The 22,401-nt window shown below is 37.8% G+C and overlaps 1 protein-coding gene across 5 annotated transcripts; it reads right to left on the reverse strand.

The window, feature by feature from the left end:
- Window positions 1-131: 131 nt before the first annotated feature.
- LOC139972981 (uncharacterized) lies at window positions 132-15,013 on the reverse strand. Of its 5 annotated transcripts, none has more exons than XM_071979316.1 (8): window positions 14,784-15,012; window positions 10,282-10,554; window positions 9,605-9,892; window positions 8,491-8,553; window positions 7,923-7,949; window positions 6,437-6,478; window positions 5,419-5,509; window positions 132-2,757 (listed from the first exon to the last, which is right to left on the reverse strand). In XM_071979316.1, the coding sequence occupies exons 1-8, from the start codon at window positions 14,845-14,847 to the stop codon at window positions 2,232-2,234; spliced, it is 1,374 nt and encodes a 457-aa protein (XP_071835417.1). In that variant the 5' UTR covers window positions 14,848-15,012; the 3' UTR covers window positions 132-2,231. The 5 variants fall into 5 exon arrangements, with proteins under 5 accessions (XP_071835417.1, XP_071835416.1, XP_071835418.1 ...); XM_071979315.1 differs by having other exon boundaries at window positions 10,282-10,557; XM_071979318.1 differs by lacking the exon at window positions 132-2,757 and adding an exon at window positions 3,554-3,635 and having other exon boundaries at window positions 10,282-10,557; window positions 14,784-15,013.
- Window positions 15,014-22,401: the final 7,388 nt, after the last annotated feature.

Below are 22,401 nucleotides of genomic sequence, written 5' to 3' on the forward strand. Positions count from 1 at the left end.
TTTCAAAGTTGTTCCCCCAAAATGCCCTCATCCCCCCACCCCCTCCCATCTAACAACTTGCAACACCCCTACCCTTCCCTATAAACTGTCTGGAAATACTGGTTCCGCCGCTGCTTCTAAAATAAGTTAAATCATTTTAAATATTGATTCTATATTGATTTCTTGTCTTGTATTATTAAATAATATGTCGATTGGCTATACTTTCCAGTCAACATATGCTATCTTTCATCAAATATCAGTTTTGTCCATAACAAGATTTGATCTATTTCAGTTTGTAAGACTATTAAATCATGTACCATATTACATCAGCCATGGCAACAGAACAATGGTTGATACAAAGACTTGTAACACTTACACAAAGTATGTTAGTACACTTAAAAAGCACTGTAACCCTGTTTCACAAGAAAGCAATAGTGGGTTTACATGCCGTGCCACTTACAACAGCCACTGCAATAATGCTTCACTAGAAAGCAATAGTGGGTCTACATGCCTTATCAATTACAACATCCACTGCAATACTGCTTCACAAGAAAGCAATAGTGGGTTTACATGCATTATGGCCACTTACAACAACCACTGCAATACTGCTTCACAAGAAAGCAATAGTGGGTTTACATACCTTTAGGCCACTTACAACATCCACTGCAATACTGCTTCACAAGAAAGCAATGGTGGGTTTACATGCCTTAAGGCCACTTAAAACAACCACTGCAATACTGCTTCACAAGAAAGCAATAGTGGGTTTACATGTTTTACCACTTACAACAGCAACTGTAATACTGCTTCACAAGAAAGCAATAGTGGGTTTACATGTTTTACCACTTACAACAGCAACTGTAATACTGATTCACAAGAAAGCACTAGTGGGTTTACATGTTTTACCACTTACAACAGCCACTGTAATACTGCTTCACAAGAAAGCAATAGTGGGTTTACATGCCTTAAGGCCACTTACAATAACCACTGCAATACTGCTTCACAAGAAAGAAGAAGTGGGTTTACATGCATTACCATTGACACTTACACTAACTACATCACTATGTTTACTGTAAAACAATGACCATTATGGCGATAATCCTCGGAATTGCAACAACTATTTCCAAACTGTTTTGCAGTATTGGTCAGCAAAGGCATATACAATTCATTTAATTTGTACATTTTTAATATGAAATAAAATCAAGAATTCCTATGATATAGACTTCCATACAAGGTATTGATTGAAGAACTTGTTATGCCACTTTTAAGTCGTTGTTTGTGTTTTTTATCTTCAAACTACTGCTGTAAGGAAATTGCACAGTTCGCAATATGGTTACGGTAATTTTGTACACTAAACGTCCTATAGTACATCTTCAATGTTTACCGACCCGAACACTAAGTCTTGCAAATGTTCTAAAGCAGCTTGTAAAAGTTATCAATAGATAACAAATGATCTTCACAAGTTCTTGTCTCGTCTAAACTTTATCGATTTATTACAGTATATCTATAACACTCTGGTTTAAATTAACAAAAACCCAGTTACTCAAAGCATTGTGTAGCAAATCCTTAAACAAAAGGACGGAGACTAAACAGCTAATGGAAAACTTACTTGTTTATTGCTTAGCAACTGAATTTAGTTTTCATCATCGAATCCTGGTTTCGAGTCGTGACACTTAATATGTAAGTTATTTGCTTTAATTTATGATCCTCATACTCTATGACATATTTCTTTCTCTAAATAGGCCTTTACTCTAAATTGTCTACATCACCTGCTATAGTCTTTTTCTTTATAATTAGCTGATTATGTTATTATATGTTAATTTAAAACCTAGAGGGTAAAAGTGACAGTTTTAATGAAGTTCCTATGAATGTCTCAAAAACGCAAACAAATCAAATATTAACATTTCTATACGATAGGAAAGAAAATAAGTACCATTTGCATCCTGAAGCTATATACACACAATTTTCATGTAAACCAATTAGTATACGTAGTTCATTATTGTTTACCGTTTAAAACTAGCTACAGAGGTGTTTGAAAACCGTTTTGTCCTGACAGAATTGCGCAACATCGGTCCAGAAGGAAAGCGAAAAGTGGAGATGTCTTGCTATGTTTCGTTGCAACAGTGTAATACACTTGAGTACATTTTTATATCATCTGTTGGATATCTAGAAACATCGGCTGAGGACTCAGTGTCTTTAATTATTAGCCTGCCCTCACCCCCCCCCCACCCCTCCTCCCTTCCCTTCCACAAAGCCTAAAGTCTAGTTTCGTCAAAGCGTTTTGGGTGCGTTTTCTTGTCAACAACAGCGTACGTGTTGTCCATGCCAGCAAAGTTCCTCTGTAATGGAGAAGTTTCATCCTGCTTCATTCTCTTGTATTCCGTAGAAGAGGAACTATTTATCCCGTTCCTGCAGTGGTTCTCTTCATCCCCATGCTCGTTTACTTCATTCAAAGTGACTTTAGTTTCTTGGATACTTGTGGGATGTCGTGTGGTATCTTTGTCCTTAGTATCACTTTTAGTAGCCACATCATCATCATCATATCCGGTATCATGCACATCTTGTGGAGTAGTTTCCGAAGACAGTACAGATGATGTCTTGGTTTGGGCTTTACGGTTCACTTGTGAATATTCAGAATCCATATTAGGCATGATGTCTTTTTTAGGTTTGCTCAAGTCTTCAACAGAAGAACCGTTTTCTTCTCTTTCGTTCACTTTCGTCCTCTTTTCCGTATCCCTAAGTCTTCTTCTAACTTCCATAAGGATTTTATGTGAACGGTACCTATTAGAGTTGATAAATGAAATCAAAGACACACATAACTTCCATAAGGATTTCATGTGAACGGTACCTATTAGTGTTGATAAATGAAATCAAAGACACACATAAACTTCAAAAGGATTTTATGTGAACGGTACCTATTAGTGTTGATAAATGAAATCAAAAACACACATAACTTCAAAAGGATTTTATGTGAACGATACCTATTAGTGTTGATAAATGAAATCAAAGACACACATAAACTTCAGTGAGGATTTTATGTGAACGGTACCTATTAGTGTTGATACATGAAATCAAAGACACACATAAACTTCAGTAAGGATTTTATGTGAACGGTACCTATTAGTGTTGATAAATGAAATCAAAGACACACATAAACTTCAGTGAGGATTTTATGTGAACGGTACCTATTAGTGTTGATAAATGAAATCAAAGACACACATAAACTTCAGTGAGGATTTTATGTGAACGGTACCTATTAGTGTTGATAAATGAAATCAAAGACACACATAACTTCAATAAGGATTTCATGTGAACGGTACCTATTAGTGTTGAGAAATGAAATCAAAGACACACACATAACTTCACTAAGGATTTTATGTGAACGGTACCTATTAGTGTTGATAAATGAAATCAAAGCCACACACATAACTTCCATAAGGAATTTATGTGAACGGTACCTATTAGTGTTGGTTAATGAAATCAAAGACACACATAACTTCAATAAGGATTTCATGTGAACGGTACCTATTAGTGTTGATAAATGAAATCAAAGACACACATAAACTTCAATAAGGTTTTATGTGAACGGTACCTATGAGTGTTGGTTAATGAAATCAAAGACACACATAACTTCCATAAGGATTTTATGTGAACGGTACCTATTAGTGTTGATAAATGAAATCAAAGACACACATAACTTTCAATAAGGATTTCATGTGAACGTTACCTATTAGTGTTGATAAATGAAATCAAAGACACACATAAACTTCAATAAGGTTTTATGTGAACGGTACCTATGAGTGTTGGTTAATGAAATCAAAGACACACATAACTTCAATAAGGATTTTATGTGAACGGTACCTATTAGTGTTGATAAATGAAATCAAAGACACACATAACTTCAATAAGGATTTCATGTGAACGGTACCTATTAGTGTTGATAAATGAAATCAAAGACACACATAACTTCAGGAAGGACTTTATGTGAACGGTACCTATTAGTGTTGATAAATGAAATCAAAGACACACATAACTTTCAATAAGGGTTTTATGTGAACGGTACCTATTAGTGTTGATAAATGAAATCAAAGACACACATAACTTTCAATAAGGATTTTATGTGAACGGTACCTATTAGTGTTAAAAAATGAAATCAAAGACACACATTACTTTTTAAGAAAAGTCACCCAGGAAAGAACCTGGGCACGAAAACCAAACAACCGAACGACTGATCCGCTCTCTACCCCAGTCCCCTTGCATCGAGACAGTGACTGTTTGATCATTGCCACACACACATTGCACTATTTTTTCCACAAAGCTAACAATGTTATAACTTATGTTAATTGTTCAGTTAACAATAACAAGGAAGAGATTATTTAATGATGATGTAGTACGAAAACGAAACATTCATTCAAAAATTCAAAAGCAGTCAGTTAATATCTTTTTTTTTAAGAGCTATTTCGAATTCTACTTAAAATTCTGCAAATTATCTTTCAAAAACCATTTCAACCGCTACACCTTCTTTGACTTTCGGAGAAGTAAACTCATCCATTATCAATTAACGTATGTGTCAAATATGCTTGTGATAGACTCCTCCCAGAAGCAACCCCAGATTTGGGTTCATTTTCTAAGGAATCTTGTTATAACCGTCCTATAATATTCTTGACTGAAGACTATAAGAGCCATTAATGTTGTCCATAAGAGTATATTGCTCGGCTTGTCAGTGCAGTTGGTTTTTACAAATATTACTGTTACATTGGCAACGAGTTAAGTATAACATATCACTGATAGCAGTACCATTGCTCGCCAGCCCCTACCCCTACCCCTCCACCCCTCCCCCCCCCCCCCCGTCGCCCTATCCTTCTTAAAATGAGGGCGAAGAAAATGTTTCTGACCCTGTCGGATTTTCTACCTAAGAATTCACTGACTCAACGGCGTTGCTCGATCAGGCAGCTGGATTCAGCTGAATCAGACGATATCATTTTGGTAACATCACCTCACAATCCGATGAAATTGCGAGACGAAAGGTTACAACTTTAAGGTTAATATTCAAAAATTTCAAGCTTTAATGTCAAAATTTGAGAGCAATCGACAGTGCGTCAATTGTTCGACATAGAATACCGAAATTTAGTTTAGTTATGTTTTTAATGTTCCAAATAAGCCACTGTAGTACCTCCAAGTAAGATTCTTCTGAGGAAAGGTCCCATGCCCTGCTGCATATTTTGTAACACAGCCCAACCCCTCCTCCCCGACCCCACAGACACATCTTTTTAAATTTTCCCATAGAAAAAATAAGATGAGAAACTGAGATTTTACCACCTATAGCGTAAGATAAAGATAATGACTAAGTTTACTTCTCCATTAAAGTACAGCGACGTGTGAAATATGTCCAAACGGTACTAGAACGTTTCCATTACAGATTTATTGCCGAAGTGGACTTACTTTTGTATCAGCAATACAAGTCCAATCACTGTCACGCCTCCCAGGATGAAAGATATGATCACCAAAATTACGAAAAGCCATGTTATGCCCTCTGAAAGGAAATATAAATTTGAAAATGAGTTTTGTTCAAAAATACTCTCTGTAAGCCAAAACTATACACTTAAGATAAGTATTTGGAGTTGTTGGGGGGCGTGGAGGGGTAACTCTGTGCTACAACTAATAATAGGAAGAGATGACAACGGTACTGAATTAAGACTCAATACGGTATTATTCCGCCAAGAGATATACATTCGTGATTAAATATGAACGATCACGTGAGGCTAAAACGACTGGTATACGACTGGTTGGTTTCAATTTCTAAAAATTCCAAAAAAAAAGAAAGAACGATGCTTAGTATTACTCTTCACCCGAAGTTGCGCTTAATTCTAAACTATAAATATGCATACATTTTAATTATTATAATGAAATTAGGTCTTGGGCTTCGGTAAATCGTAAAAAACTTTGCATAGCCTAAATGTGGTTGCTTTCTTTGAAGATAATAGAGATGTTGGAGGTCTTAAACTTCGCTTTTGTGACATGTCATTTCTAATAAGGCTTTACTAACGATTTCGTCTTGAATGAGAGAAAACCATCGCCATTACAAGACGATATAGTTTAATACATAAAACCTGGATATTTATACAAAAGTAACACCGTTATCCAATAATCCACATCTTCGCTCGCAACTGTGTATCGGAAATGTTCTAGTCTGATATATATATATATATATATATATATATATATATATATATATATATATATATATATATATATTTATATATATATATATATATATATATATATATATATATATATACATGTATATATATATATATATATATATATATATATATATATATCGTAGGAAATATATCATATATCATACAATTCCTTTCGGATATACAATATACCTTTCTGCTATAATAACTGTGATAGAAAGGTGCAAAGCTATGTACTTGTGGAGTTTTACAGTTCGTACCTGTAATTTCAATCGTTATCCATGCGAAAGGGTTTCGGCCACCTGTCAATGTATAAGTATTGACAAATTAAAACAATCGATATAATGCTACATTAAGGATTGCTAATAAAGTATCCCCATCATCAATCAAATCATTTTAGAGCGCCTCAAGTTGATGAAAAGCAGTGGCGTAGGAAGGTACTTTTGAGTGGGGGGGCTGAAGACTGATGGCCGGCCTGGGGGAGGGGTCCCTTTGGAATTTTTTGCATTTCCAGGTGGCCTCAGATGCAATTTGGTGCAATATAGCACACTTCAACACCCACTCCATTTTGTAAACTTAATTTTGTATTTTCAACTGGCCTTAGATGCAATTTGGTGCTCCAAATGAGATTTTTTTTCTCATTTGGAAATGAAAAAGGGGTTTCTGACCTGCGAACCGGGGGGGCGGAATGATACTTCCGCCCCTCCACATTTTTCACTGGGGGGCTGGCGCCCTCCAGCCCCCCGGTTCCTACGCCCTTGATGAAAAGTATATGATTCCATATTAAACGGATCAATATTTATAATTTTACGAACGAGAAATGACAGGCTTGGGAGACGGACGGTTGTCATATAGCTTAGCAATAAAGTAGAAGAACTTAAACTGTCACAAGACCAAGGAGCTGTTTTGATATATATATAGTAATATGAAAATGCATAAAGTGAAATACGGTATTGTAGGTGACGGAAATAAAAGGACAAAGTCAATTGAGGGAATGTCTGTAAATGTGACTCCCTATTGACAGATTAGCAGCTCCAGTGGCGTATACAAGAGATAAGGGGCAAGAGAGGAGGGGAGGCAGGGGGAAAGTTCCTCCACCGTCAGTCGGGGATTGTTTACATCCATTCAGGGAAGAATAAGACCGTCCCGACGGGTTAACACCCCTCCCCAATTGTAATTCACACAAACAATCAAAAATTGAGTAGCAAATGTCCATTGCATTTAGACCTAAATTGAACACCTCATTAAATATGCCTCAGATGCGCCCATTTAACGTGTAAACGTTCATTAGAGGGGAGGCGACTATCACCAGACCCCTTACATGATGAAAGTGGGGTACATGTCCCCAGAGACAAACCTCCTTCTTTATAAAAAAAATTAGCAACTTCTTCTGTGGCCCACCGATGGAGATATCATGTTTCGTGCAACTTCCTGGAGAGCACGATTTACACTGTACACGCTGATTTCGGATCCTTCAGAATAGTTCCACATTTGGTGAATAATTTTTCCTCAATTCTATGATATTTATTCAATTCCTTAACTTATAACACTGTTGCTACAGAATTAATCTATATATCTACATATATATATATATATATATATATATATATATATATATATATATATATATATACATATATATATATTTATATATATATATATATATATATATATATATTATTATTATTATTATTATTATTATTATTATTATTATTATTTATTTATTTATTGATTTGTTAACTGCACCTTCATCGTTGGAACTGTCTTGAGAGCCTATAAAAATACAAGAAGAATTGTCAAGAAATCTTGAAACAGAATGCGCATATTCTAGTGTCCTACAATAAATTCAAATACACAGTTTCTCATATTATTCAAATGAAAAAAAAATAATAATAATAGTCTAAACCCTTTCTACTTGTCACGAATTTGAATGTCCTTCTTCATCTGCTGGTGTGCAGGGGGGGGGGGGGGGGAATGGATCAATTTCAAAGTTCTTTCTTTCTTATCGTTAATTTTTTATTTATATTTTTATTTCTTAAAAGATGTTCTACTTAAAACTTTAGAACTAAACTAAAGAAAATTTACTATTCACAAAGATCTATCATTCGTTACCGACCTTATTATGGTAGAGGGAGGACGGTATAAATCGATATAAAAAGACATTTTTTATTGCATAATTGAAACGGCTGCATACTACAATTGCTTGCATGCGTAATATATTTCAATTCCATTGATCACAGACTCGTTAGTCTGTAAGCGATCCAACTAAATGATGTTTATGATGCAAGTATCCATGCCACAATTGTCGTATTACCTGGAGAACTCCATGCAATGCTCGTCGAAGAAGACATTAGCGGTGCAGTTGTAGTTACTGGGTCTGAGCAAGACGTGATAGAAACATGCGATATTACCACGTGATCGATTATTGCGTAAGCGTACAGGATGCAATGGTGATGAATACGACATGGGATCAATAGTCAGTTCAGTAGAACAAAAAGGATCAGGAGGGACACACGTTTAAGAGTGAATTACCACTAAAATCATACCTAAATGGGTTATTTTTCTTTTTATTAAAATTCGACGTGAAATTCGTAATCCAACTGTTCGGGGTTGACATTGTGTTATTGCCCATACGCTATATAATATATCATATCACCACATTTGCTATACATTACGTATGTGTATTACACTAGGCCAAATGTCTTCTTACATTCATAACATGCAAATGAGTACAAAACCAATTGCTAACCATTGGTTTTATTAATGATGAAATATGACGTACCTTTTACTTTTCTGGTGATGTATGAAACATTCATGTATGTTCAATTGAAATGAGTTTGTGGTGTCATATTATGACGGTGCAAACTATCGCAGAATCAAATTTCGTTCAAACTTATTTCGTGCTACAGCATTTACTTAGCAATGACTTTAGATTTGATCGCATCAGTTCATCTTGCAGTGGAAATTTAAAGTTCCAAAACATAGAGCAAGCATCACGTTATTATCTCTTCGAGTCTGGTTACATGCTGCTGTCATGCTGTGTATTAAGTTGGTTTCTGCATAAACTTAACTTTTCTTCGGCCTATCACCCGGAACAGCAATCACGCTACATAACTTACAGTCACCATTACATTTTACTCGTATATTTCTTATGTTAAGCAACTGATGTAACTGTGTGTACATATGAGTGACATAAAAACCACGATAGCTTTCCCCTATAGGGCTTAGAGTCATATGTCCGCGATAATCTGGTATACATTGTGTTTAACATCGACGTACGTAACTAACATGAATCCTCCCCCCCCCCCCCTTACCCCACCCCACGCCGACCCTTCCTTATTCACACACCGTTTACACATACATTGTCTCTATGCCCCTGTTTCCAAGGTATGTTGCAATAGGAAAGGTCAAAAATTATCCAAACTTACCATTTTCCTTTTCAGTAGTGATGTAATTCCATATTGCAATAAAGCCAGAGCCCCCACACCTCTCTCCTCCAACACACCACACTCCATCTTTCATACAACTGGCGTTAGCTGCCCTCAGTATTTCTGGTATGCTGGAAAGGCAGTAGCATTTACTGCCTTGAGTCAGACCAAAGAATTGAAAGTAATGACATTTGTCCCGGCAAACCTTTGGAGTCAACTTGTTCAGTTTACCACCAAAGTACAACGTGTCATTGGGGGTATAGTTGAAACAGCCGGAGAAACTTGAAGCTTTGAGGGAAAGAATGAAATGAAAATATTTAATAAGCTTATAGATCATTGTATAGGTAAAATCTCAATGAGACTAACTGTGTGTATTGAAGGATGTAAGACAGTGATGAGTTATGTTGTCAAACCGTATGTTAAGCAGAATATACCTTATGAAGGGGGGAAAATACCGAATTAAACTGACTTTACAATAGATTTGTGAACGTTAAAGACGGGCCGTGTTGTAGTTGGAAATATTTTAATATTAAACATGGAACAGAGATTCCTGTAAGAAATTCAATAAGTGAATGACTACGAAATGTAATGTCCTAAAAGCATTCCAATTTATACAAAGCTTGTTTATTAGTTCTATAGTGATAAGCTTTCTTAACTAACGAGTGCTGGAGACTTACAAAGCTTGGTGATGGCTATCACGAGATCTCCTCCACATTTTGGTCCCCCTTTGCAATGAGTGTTACATTGTCGCTCATCAACCCGACTCTTGTTAAACGATCTGCTATCGTTGTTGAAACAGTAACAATGCGATCCGTACCGCAAACCGTAAATTTTAAAGCCACTCTTATGGCAGTTTTCGGAGCATATAGAAATCGTCATATTGTTGTCATTCATCATCTTTCTATGCTCTGTTATGTCATTTGCAGGGAAGCAGCCGAGATATTCACCCGCTACTGAAAGAGGAACAGTAAAGAACGATGCAGGGTTTCAATTTCTTTCTTGGTCGTTTACTAAACTGGATATATTTGCGTATAAATTTAAACTTCTACATAATGACCCATTCTTGAACGACTTCAAATAATCATCAACCCTAACATTTTCGAGATTGTACACAAGAGCGCATAGCCATATTGTCTTACATTTCGTCACCATATGAGATGTACAATACATCAATTCAATTCTGTATCATAGTTAGTGCTTAATTTTTACCATCATTCAGTAATATATCGAGACCCTACAGAATCTCGAGCTTAAACGAACAAAATAGCAATAGCTGAGTACAGGGGCACATAGGGGAACAACCTGCTGCTTATGTACCACGGGAACCTTAAAGGGGCATGATAATGCGAACTATATAAACATTGGAGATACCAATGCAGTCAAGTTTAAATCAAAAAAAGATCAAAGGATCAATGCCAGATAAACTGTCCGCTGCGTAGTGGCATTACCAAACACCCTAATCCCGTTCCTCTACTTGGTAATGAGGTAATGACACCCATTTTAATGTTTTAATGTTTTAGCATAGTATCTTTAACCACTTCATAAGGTAGCAAGTGTGAGGGGACTCGCCTCACTCAACCCCCCCCCCTCCCCCGCTCTCACACACACCTCCAATAACTGTTAAATGAGATTTGGCGATTGAAAATCGCTACCATAGAGAACAAGAATTATCTAGAAAATGTTATGCGTCCGAGGCCTACCCAATTGTCCTCGCGAGGGCTCTATACTCTCTCTTTCTAATGGCAGCACTCTTTACCCCAAACCAACAGAAATACCCTTCTACGCTTCCGAAAAATAAAACACAACAGAATGAAAATATATTGTGTAAACTCCACTCTCTGTCGCTTTAAGTTTCAGCACGATGACACCCTAGGATTCGATAGGATTATTTTTTTTTGTAATATGCAAAATGATTTACGCATATTTTTTAGATCATCTGCATACAGTTACCTTACAATCAGCGATACTTACAAGTTCTCCGTCGTCTATTGGACGCAATGGGAAATAGTCGGGAATAAATGCTGAAATCAATTCTGCTGATAATTGATAACATTAAATCTGGACAGACCAGAATGCAGTTTTCTTTGCATAAAATTGTTTTAATCCTGACATATATTTAAATTGTGTAAAAGTAAGTGGGCCTGACGTTTCTTCTCCAGTTTATTCCCTACCCCTTCTCTAATCCTCCCTTTGTCCCTCCACTGTTTATCTCCTACCTCTCCTCATCCCCTGTTGCTTTCTTCTCTCCATCCCTTGTCTACTAATCCCCTTACTGTGTTCTCTCTCTTTGTGTTCACCATACTCATTAACCTGTCTGTATTCTGTGTGTGTTATTGTTACATTCTGTTACTGTTACTTGTCATTTAGCCTTTGAAGAAGATCCTGCTAGGATCGAAACGTCAAGCCAACTTACTTTTACACATTCTATTACACCGGCTCTCTAATGGATAAGCAGTTTGCTAACAGTTCTAATTTATGTTGATACATTTAAATTACTAAGTATGGATTAAACAGAAAAAAATGGATCTAGTGCTATACCATACAATGAAGCAATGCTATAATAGAATAAATACTATAGCATAAATTCTATTCAATGTCGGTAATATATTCAAATTATTGCTAGCATACAGTATGTTTGATCTGATGCTGGCCTAGCTTATATTAGATTCCATACTAGCATATATATATACAATTTAACGCTAGCATTAATTCAGTGGAATTCTAGCGTATTTTCAATTGAATGCAAGCATATACTCGATTGAGTTCGAGCATATTTTTATTTTTTTAATTAAAACTTTCGCATTGAAGAGGGTAACTCGGTTAGCCGGGGCTAATCTTCCCCGAGGCCCTCAGTTACAACCAAAAAAAAGCAAAAATGGTGGAATGTATGAAAGAAAGAACACATAAAGCATTCGATAAATGACAGGATTAATTAGTCTGCATGTGTGGACTATATACCGTGAAATATCTGTTCCTATTGATAAATACAGTTTTATTGACTAGAAGACAAAGGGGGGGGGGGGGCGGGGGTATAGCCAGCCGTATGTATTCTCATCATTACCGATCATCAAGCATGTTTATTTATTAGTCTCTGAAAACCCATGCATGGTGAGTGATATCATAATGTAGGCCAAAAGCAGAAGGAAATTTTAAAAAACCGTTTCGTTTTTATGCCAGGCCATAATTTCTTAATACACTGACAGCTATGCGAACATTTCAACTCTTCATTTGATACTCTAATGACAAATTAAAAAACAAGATTTACAAAGGAAAGTGAAACTTTTAAATAATATATGTGTCATGTCAACGTCATGCACAGACTACATATTTGTGATCTAGTACTGTATAAGATTATAACCTTTTCCCAAGCTTTAAATCCTCACTGTCAACGCACGTGAGTGTATGCTTGTGCATTCGATCATTGCGACATAAAAAATCACAAAAGTAAAACACAGAGCTTTTCAACATTACCCTTTTTACATATGTCCCCAAACACCGGAATCCATGGTATATGAAATGAAGTTCCTAATTACGGAAAGTTCTCACGAAGGTAAGGAGGCAAGGTCAAAGGTTAAATGGGTGCACGACAACATGTATTTGTGCTTCATTGTAGTTTATTATGATTCATGACCTGTGACCTACAATGTGATACCGAAAGTCTGTACATGTTGAAATATAAACGACAACTATTATTTCAGTTCAGTGTCGCATCTGTATCGATATGTTGAAAGACTTGTTTCGAAAAACCTAAGCCACTCGTTATAGAAATTCACGATCCACTACTGAACGTGATCTTTCATTATTTCTTTCGTGAAATACTCCATAATACCCAATTGAAAACCTCTTGATTTCACTCCGATTTGCATTTGTATTCGACCATTGTAACATAAACTGAAGGTCACCAACAGTGGCGGAGCTAGGGGTTTTGGTCAAGTGGGGCGAGAATGGTCTGTAGGGACGCTTTCGACACTATCTAAGCGGAGCGAGTTGGCGCGTGGCGTACAGAAAGTTTTGAATAAAGATACTCCCTAGATCGCCGGAAATGACCCTTTCCGGGCCTTGCTAATTTGCAGATAAACAAAGAATAAATAGGTGTCATCGCCAAAAAATGTGACAAATGTCAATAGGTAGATGAGAGCGCAATAAAAACGTCAATAATCGCGAATAAATAAAAAAGTGGTAAAAAGCTGGAAAGGGTGCCAGCAGTCCATTTGAGTCCGTCAGGGGGGGGGGGGGGGGGGCATCCGCCCCCTGACTGTATGGACGCTCCGCCACTGGTCACCAAAGTATAACACAGTGCTTTTCAACATTACCCGTTTTCCATATGTCTCCAAGCACGATCGACTACTGAAAATTATCTTTCCTTATTCCCCTTATTTCCGATTTACATATTGAACTCTACATGAGTGGATTAAGGTTGACCGTTATACTAGAACACGTTGCAAACATATCTTCCTTAATGATATATGCACACGAAATATGCACAAGGAAGGAGGAAGAACAAGAGGCCTCATCTGACACATTTGCGGAAATTCTCCGTCAAATCGGATTTCAATTTGGCCAAATTGCCATACATGGTATGTTACTGATAGAAAATCTGGAGACAGGGCCCGAAATATCGGCGTAACTAGGTCCCTTAAACATAGATACAGTCTCTCCTGAGACCCACCAAAAAGGAGTATTCAAAATCAATCCTGTCCTCAACAGAGAAAGCCCGAGTGTGCCATAGCCCGGGCGTATAGAGGTGCCAAGTATATAAATGAATATTGACTCTCCTTTAAGGACCAATTTACATTGCTGCACAACTCCTTGCTACGCTACTTCCCACAGCCCTAGATATCCGACAGTATACGGTCCAATTTATTGTTTTACGGTTAACCGTTTAATAACGTTATTTGTAAAACGATTGACCGGTTAATTATTTGGACATTTAAACGGTTATTGAAACCCGAAGTGTGCTTCCCCCTCTTTTGGACTTTTGTTCTGCCTACGTCCATGCCTACATAGTTACTTGCTTTTGGAATGTGGTCATGTGGCTTCAAAAATTAACTTAATGCAACCAACTTCTTTAATAAATTATTATTCCACAATCGATTAGATTGCTAGCACAGTTTGTAGCGAAAATTTACCTTTTCTAATGAAAGAACTGGGTCTATTTGTTTTTTTTTTTTACACTCACCTGACGGAACATTTAACGATCCGATGAGAAGAATGCCGATTATTGTAGGTATAAACAGCTGCATAGTACTGGTTGATTTATAGGCCTATCACCTATAGTGTGATCCAAATGTTTCGTTATTTAAGCTAAATATGAAACTCTTATCTCACGCATATATTCAACTGCACGTAACACTTTAAAACGCTTAAATGACTCAACAAGCCGCACGCGGAGAGTGCATGGTAGAAACAGCTCTCATGCAACTAAGAGCAGAACTACTATAGGCTAGTTATCAAAACTCACTTTCGCTTTCAAGTTATTTTAGCATAGCTGCTATACCGTTAGTTAATATACTTTAGTTATTACATAGATTGAGCCTATATATTAAACATGGTAGTTGCCCTTTTTTTTAAATCAGATCTGTTAATTTGTAAAGAATATTTTACAAGTTTAACATTTTTTATCACATACAAAACTTAACGGGTAATGCAAAAGTATAAGCAGTTTGATTGTCTTCCTGTATAATAATTAACAAATTGATTAATAAGGAAAACTTATACCATTTTAAAAGAACATTGTATTTTTTTAATCAGATCTGTTAATTTGAAATAATATTTTACAAGTTTAACATTTTTTATCACATACAAAACTTAACGGGTAATGCAAAAGTATAAGCAGTTTGATTGTCTTCCTGTATAATAATTAACAAATTGATTAATAAGGAAAACTTATACCATATTAAAAGAACATTGTATTCAACATCTACCATGCACAAAGTAGTAAATGATTCACATACAGTGCGACATGTAATTAAGTGAAGTACATACAACCAACTATCCTTTGCTAAATGCATGCACCGGGAAATACTTGTAAGGTCAGGAAAACCTGATAGCCTATATAAAAAAGGGGTCTATATTGATCTCTCGTACAAGTTAAAATAAAAGCATTCCACTGATTTCTTGCTCTCAGTGATGTATGACAATTTCCACAGTGGGAGAATTTATTGCTTTCGTCATTTAGTCTAGAACAGATGTGTAAAGTGATTTCACCAACAACCGTTCATCGTAATGAGAATGTACCGTATACCTTTGACTAGTCCCTAACTTCATACTTGTTATTTACACAATATACTACATGTGAGATTTCTATTATATAACTAAACAGTTTTGTTGGGATTTTTTTTTCATTTAGTACAAAATTGTCAGTTCAGTGCCATAAACTGTACTCCAACACATTCGAAGGCTTAACTTGAATCTACAACTATTTGCTGTTGCTAGGGGCATTTTCAACCCACCGTTTCTTCAAAGTGATGCAGATTTTCAGAGGAAGTGCCGATTAGAATAACGAATGTACGTGTCGATTTATGTAGCTCGAGACCCTTTTTTTCTTCGGGTAAATGTTTGAATTGTAATATTCATATATAGAGTGCCAGGTAATCAATTGATTTCGTTTTCGTTTCATATAAGATATTTTTATGATAAAAAAAATCATTAAAACGCCAAAGGTCGTCAGTTTTCTGTTCTTTTATTTCATAAAATCTCATCGTATCGACAAGCATCCGGGAAAAATCGATAATTGAAGATAAAAAGTGTAAACTTTGCTATAAAACAACACGAGCTCAAAATTTAATGAAACAGAGTCAAATTTCAAGTAATTTAAATATTGTCGTGTGAAAAAGCTGAAATTTCAAGAAACAATTCGAAGTTTAATATGCAAGGTCATTATTTTCAGAATATAGTAGACATTTTGAGTACGTTACTCTTACAGAAGTATAGCAACCAGTAGCCATGTACTTTCTGTAAGAAATGATGTCAGCAGACCGCACCTTCACCGACGTCAACATCAACAGATCTACGATCTTGCCTGCTAATCCACGTGACCAACAGGTCCTTATTCCAACGCCTGAGCCATAGCTCCTCCGTGACGTCCGTCTAGCCTCCGAATCCTTTCATCGCTCCGACACATCATCAGCCACCACGTATCGCCGCCCAAAACATGTAACTTTCCTCCTATCACGTTCAGCACTGCCTTCCGAACCGGCCCTCAAAGTACACATTTCATACTCTCAAAATCCTCCCCTCTCAAAAATTGGAGTCTTAGTTGTTTTCCCTCCAGGGGCTCTCACCCTGGCTCGCTGAAGCGCCTTACAGTGGAAACAGCATTTTACAAGACATGTCGTATCGTATAGCCCATATATGTGCTGTACACGCCGGCCTAGTCTATAAAGGTTACAACACGTGGAAAATCCCTACTAAATGACTCCAAAAATTGCGAATCATTTAAATTGCTGTAAAGAATATTATGGATACAGCTTTGCTTCCTTAATTAACAACCTCAATGAATGAACAAGGATTGTACTAAAAGTGGGGGTATTTCTTTACCGGTTTGCATGGTAACGAAACATTTCAAAACACGAAGCACTAAATGTCTACTTTGGTTAATATAGGCTTAATTACTTGTCAGTATATAGCCGGCTCAACTATAGGATAGATTTTTACATAACTGACAAAATGGAAGACAGTGTGTTCGTTTGATTCTGGTAAACACCAGGCCCGTAGCCAGCGTATTTCTATGCTAAAACTGCAAACTCTCAATAGAAGTCCTGTATAGAAGTCCTGTATTGGCTACTGTAATTTTCACCAGGTTCTTCATTCTACTGTAATACTGTAATGTATACAAATAATACGCGCGTTTCTACACCCCTTCACACGCGCGTTTCTACACCCCTTCACAATGCAATCGAAAAGTTGCACAGTGATCATACACTCTGGACAAATTGTTGTAATAGTTGTTTTAGTTGGAGCTTCCCTAACTACCTACAATATGGATCGCTTCCTTGTCAAGGGAAAGTCTTCAGCCCCTACTTCTTCCTCTGGATGCCCATCAGATCTGGGCAAAGATTTGCCAGAGAGACCAATTTTAGCGTCATATCCGCCTACACAATTTGGGGCAAGGACAGATCATTCAATAAGGGGTGGTATGATCAATACCCATGGATAGAGTATTCAATCTCAAGGGACCGGGTTTTTTGTTATGCCTGTAGAAACTTTGCACCAATTAGATCATTAAAAGACAGAACATTCACCATACAAGGATTTAATCAGTGGAAATCTGCAATGAATTAGGGGGAGGGTTTCGTTAAGCACAATGGGTCAGAAACTCACATTCAGGCTATGAACTTGTGAAGAGAAAGACATATCCGAAGTCATCAGGGAAGTGGGGTTCATCATCAACTGTGGGAAGGACAACTGGAGAAAAATAGGTACTATCTTTGCAGTATCTTTGATGTAATTGAATTTCTTGCCATGAATGAAATGGCATTTCGGGGAAATAACGAAACTGTGGGGGAATAACAAAAGCCGGACGATTTCTTACTCGGGGGAAAGTTTAAGCAACTTTTGTTGTTCACAGCAGAAAAGGATCAAAAGCTAAAAGCGGCAATGATGACAATTCCAGAAAATGCTAAATATACTTCCCCGGATATCCAAAACGAAATTATCGCAATAATGGCCAACAGTGTTCAAGAGCAGATTGTACAAGAAATCGCGCAGTCTGACGGGGACTGCTTCTCTATTCAAGGAGATGGAACACGGGATAAGAATAACATTGAACACCTTTCAGTGTGTGTCCGTTATGTCAAGGATGGTGAAGCTTTTGAACGTTTGTTAGATATCACCAAATTAGATGACCTCGATTCAGAAAGTACGACAAATGCTATAATTGACGTGATTGAAAAGGCAGGACTGAAACCTGAAAAGATTATTAGCCAATCATAATGACGGAGCTAGTGTCATGTCAGGAAGATTGGGTAATTATATTCAATTTATTATATAAACAAATGTTAAAGCCCAGTCACATCTCACCGGATTGCAATAACGGAGAGGGAACGAAGACAAAAAATGGCACTCCGTTGATGTACGTTAGTATCCGTTTAGTATGCGGTTCTCCCCCGTCCATCTACGTTTCATTACCGGAAGGGTCCGGTTTGTCCGGTGTCGATTTTGAACATGCATAAAACTTGGAACGGACATCCACCGAAAAATGTCTCCGTTATTTATTCGTTACTAATCCGTTACGCTTCCGTTTTATCAGTTTCTCAAGCGTTTTGTTCGTTCTGTATGCGTTTGGCATACTGTATTTCTCCGTTCGTCTCTGGTTATTGCTATTGCTCACCGGATCATTAACGGACAAAGAACGGATGAAACGTAGAAGTGCAGTACATATACCGTATATTCGACGGACGCTAACGTAGAAATAACGGAAGTGCAAAGGAACAGAACTGACAATGAACAGATAGGTAACGGACGTTAAACGGAAGAAACGGAAGAACTCAGGCCAGGAAAGTATAACAGACGGACATAGAACGGAGATGCAGCGTCACCTCCACCTTGTCCACTCCAAGCGTCCCACGCCTCATTCTGCTCCTATAACCTCTACCGTCAACACATACATCATGGACCCTTCAGAAAGATTCAAGCTTTAGACCACCGTGTCAGCTTTACAAGCACAGATGCTTATCATTGAAGCCAACATCAAGACCAATGAACAAGTCAAGAAGAGAAGGAAAAGACGTGCTCGGCTGAAATGCTGGTCTAGAGCCTTGCTAGGTTCACAGAGAAGACGGGGGTGTGGTCTTTATGACCAACTAGTGCAGGAGCTGCGAATGGAAGACCAAAATCTTTCATCAACTTCATGAGGATACCCCCTGATTTCAAGGCACTCCGGAGGCCCAGGTTTTAGGCCGTTTCTTCTCCGTTGCTAGTCCGGTATGTCCGTTACTTTTCCGGTACTCCTACGTTTTGTATGTTCTTTATCCGTTAATTTTCCGTTGTAAATTCGTTACTATCCGTTGGTGTTCGTTAGTTCGTTCGTTGTTGCTCCGTTGTTCATCCGTTGTTCGTCCGTTGCTGTCCGTCCCTTGTACGTTTGTAATCCGTTTTCGCCGTTGAACGTCCGGTACGTTGCAACCCCCAGATGCATGCGCGACAACTTTTGCCAACGGAAATAACCGGATGACTGTTTTTCGCGCGTACTCTTGTCCGTTCGTGCAATCCGGTGAGATGTGACTGGGCCTTAAAATGGCAATGAAATTCCAGGATTTTCAAAACAGAAGGGGCTGAAGACCATGTATTTTTATCCAGTGGCGTAGCTAGAATTTTTTCCAGGGGGCAAAATTTCCGACTTTTCAGTGCGATTTTCCAAATTTTCTTCGACCTTTTTCCAGAGGGGACAAGACATCCAGATTTTCCGATTTTTCTTCGAATTTCAAGAAAATTGGCCAAATTTGGTAAATTTTACCCCCGATTTTCTGATTTAAAAAAAAAACCCAAGGGGGAAGAATTTCCCCCTGCCCCCCTTTTCCTACGCCACTGCTTATATCATAATTTATATCGAGAAAAAAAAACTATGTTTGCATCGGACCTCTTAAAATTGTGTATTACTCTCATTTAAATATAAATCGTAGGTCCTACAGAAATGTTTCATGAGGCACTCACTATAGAAAAGGTCCGCAGGGTCAAGCGAAAAAAAAATAGTTTTTGTGACGGTTGGCAGTGTGAATCTGATAACTGAGACCAATAGTTTGAGTGTTTTTCATTTTATATAGACTGTAATGCAGGGTTCTTCATCCAAGATCCCATCGTGTCTGACAGTTTGATAACATTAACAAGTCATTTTACACCCAAGTAATTGTTTAACTGAATCATGCATATTCTGAATGCATCTAATATGCATGCATTGCATGTCTTTTATTACTATACGCATTTTTTTCCGAGATAAAAATTTACTTTAGGAAGTGTCAACGATTAATTGTTGGCCAGGCTTGTGACAGTATAATACAAAGTACAGTAGTACAATGTTCTCAACCATTTTCCATGCAATGATGTTTGGTGATATAAATACAAGAGCAATCGTTGCATGTGTAACTGTAACTGCATGATATTATATGCGACTCGTTCTCGAACACAATAATGCGTTATATTTATTTTCCCATGAAATTATTTGTGCCCCTCCTTGATACTATGGTGCCCCTCCGTTACAGAAGTTACAGTAATGGTACGATAGTGTTTTTCCAATTGCTAGCACACAGTGCACACACAGTTGCTGGGGAGGGGGGGGGCTTGATTGTTCATTGAAAACAAATAATAAGAACCTGAAAAATTATAATGGCTTCTATCCATAATCATCACATGAAATGTCAGAAATGTTTCGTGATATAGATGAGTGTGACGATTAGGCCTTAACGTACGGTTACGTTATGATTTGTGCACATTCACGCAGGGGCGTATCCAGGGGGTGCAACAGGCGCGCGCCACCCCCCCCCCCTATTGGCCGTCACCAAAAAAAAAAGTTTAGCAAAAAAAAAAAAAAATTGATGACGACCTTTATGTGAGATGTCGGTGATCGCTCAACCCCCCCCCCCCCTCCCGTATGCTTTATTTTTTGTTTGCCAAAAAAAGGTTCTGGCGAAGTTCGGCGGCATAATAGTTTTAGAAACATAGATGGTAATTGTGTTTGTATTATCACTATAAACACTAAGTGACATGCCAGCCATACTAAATTGTGCATTTTGTGTCCATATTTACTGGAAATGTTGCTTATTATTAAGGTCGAAAAATGGATCACATATGGCCATGGGCGGCGATCCTGGGTGGAGGGGGGATATATCCCCCCATGAAAATGGGTGGAGGGGATGTAATGCACCATATCCCCCCCCCCCACCAAATGCCAGGGATAAGAATATTTTCATGCCTACATTTATGCATCGTCGTTAATGTACGGCTCTTTTTTAGCTTCATTTCTCGCCTACCATAAACGCAGTGCGATCTTCTCAAATAAAGCGTCTTTATTAAGCAAAAATAGTTGACTGTAGGCTTCATTGGCCCTATAACAACAAAATGTATTATTGCGCCCACGGTATTGATATAGTACATATATGCACCCTCATAGTATTCATATAGGCCCTATAGTAGGCCTACACACGTACATGTTCCCTCGAACAGCTGAGAATCTCATGTAACCAGGGTAATGCTTAATACACGTTTTCACCTGGATGCCCTAGCAATCGGTACCTAGGAATGTAACTATGTGTCATTGTGTATTGCATGTGTATAGGCCTATAACAGCCTGCATGAGGCCATTTTCTTCATCGAATAATATGAAAGAGCTCTCGAACATTCTAACGTTGCGCCTGAAACAAGATTGACAGGGGCAATTTTCCCAAAATAACCCCCGAAATTTAAAAAAAGTATTTTGGATCCTGATTATGAGATATTTCGGACATGACATCCCTATTTTAAAGTTGGGTATATGCCGCTTGGAAACCACGGGAAGTGCCGTTTCCGGCCATCTAGAGGGTCTGTTAATCCCAAAATTTTCTTGTACGCTTCGCGCCAACCCATGGTGGCGCTACGCTTAGATAGTCAACAAGGTCATACCCCCCCCCCCACTCGGAAGTACGGCACCCATGCATATGACACCATTTTGCATTTCAGCCCTTCTTCGAAAGCAAAAATTGTACACCCCTCCCCTTAGACCCATCCCCAGGACGGCGATCATTCATGCCTGACGCCCCCCCCCCCCTATTGGAAAATCCTGGATACGCCCCTGTTCACGTTATGCTGGGTACAAACGATTTCGA

The sequence above is a fragment of the Apostichopus japonicus genome, chromosome 9 (assembly GCF_037975245.1).
Source record: "Apostichopus japonicus isolate 1M-3 chromosome 9, ASM3797524v1, whole genome shotgun sequence".
NCBI classification, from domain to species: Eukaryota; Metazoa; Echinodermata; class Holothuroidea; order Aspidochirotida; family Stichopodidae; genus Apostichopus; species Apostichopus japonicus.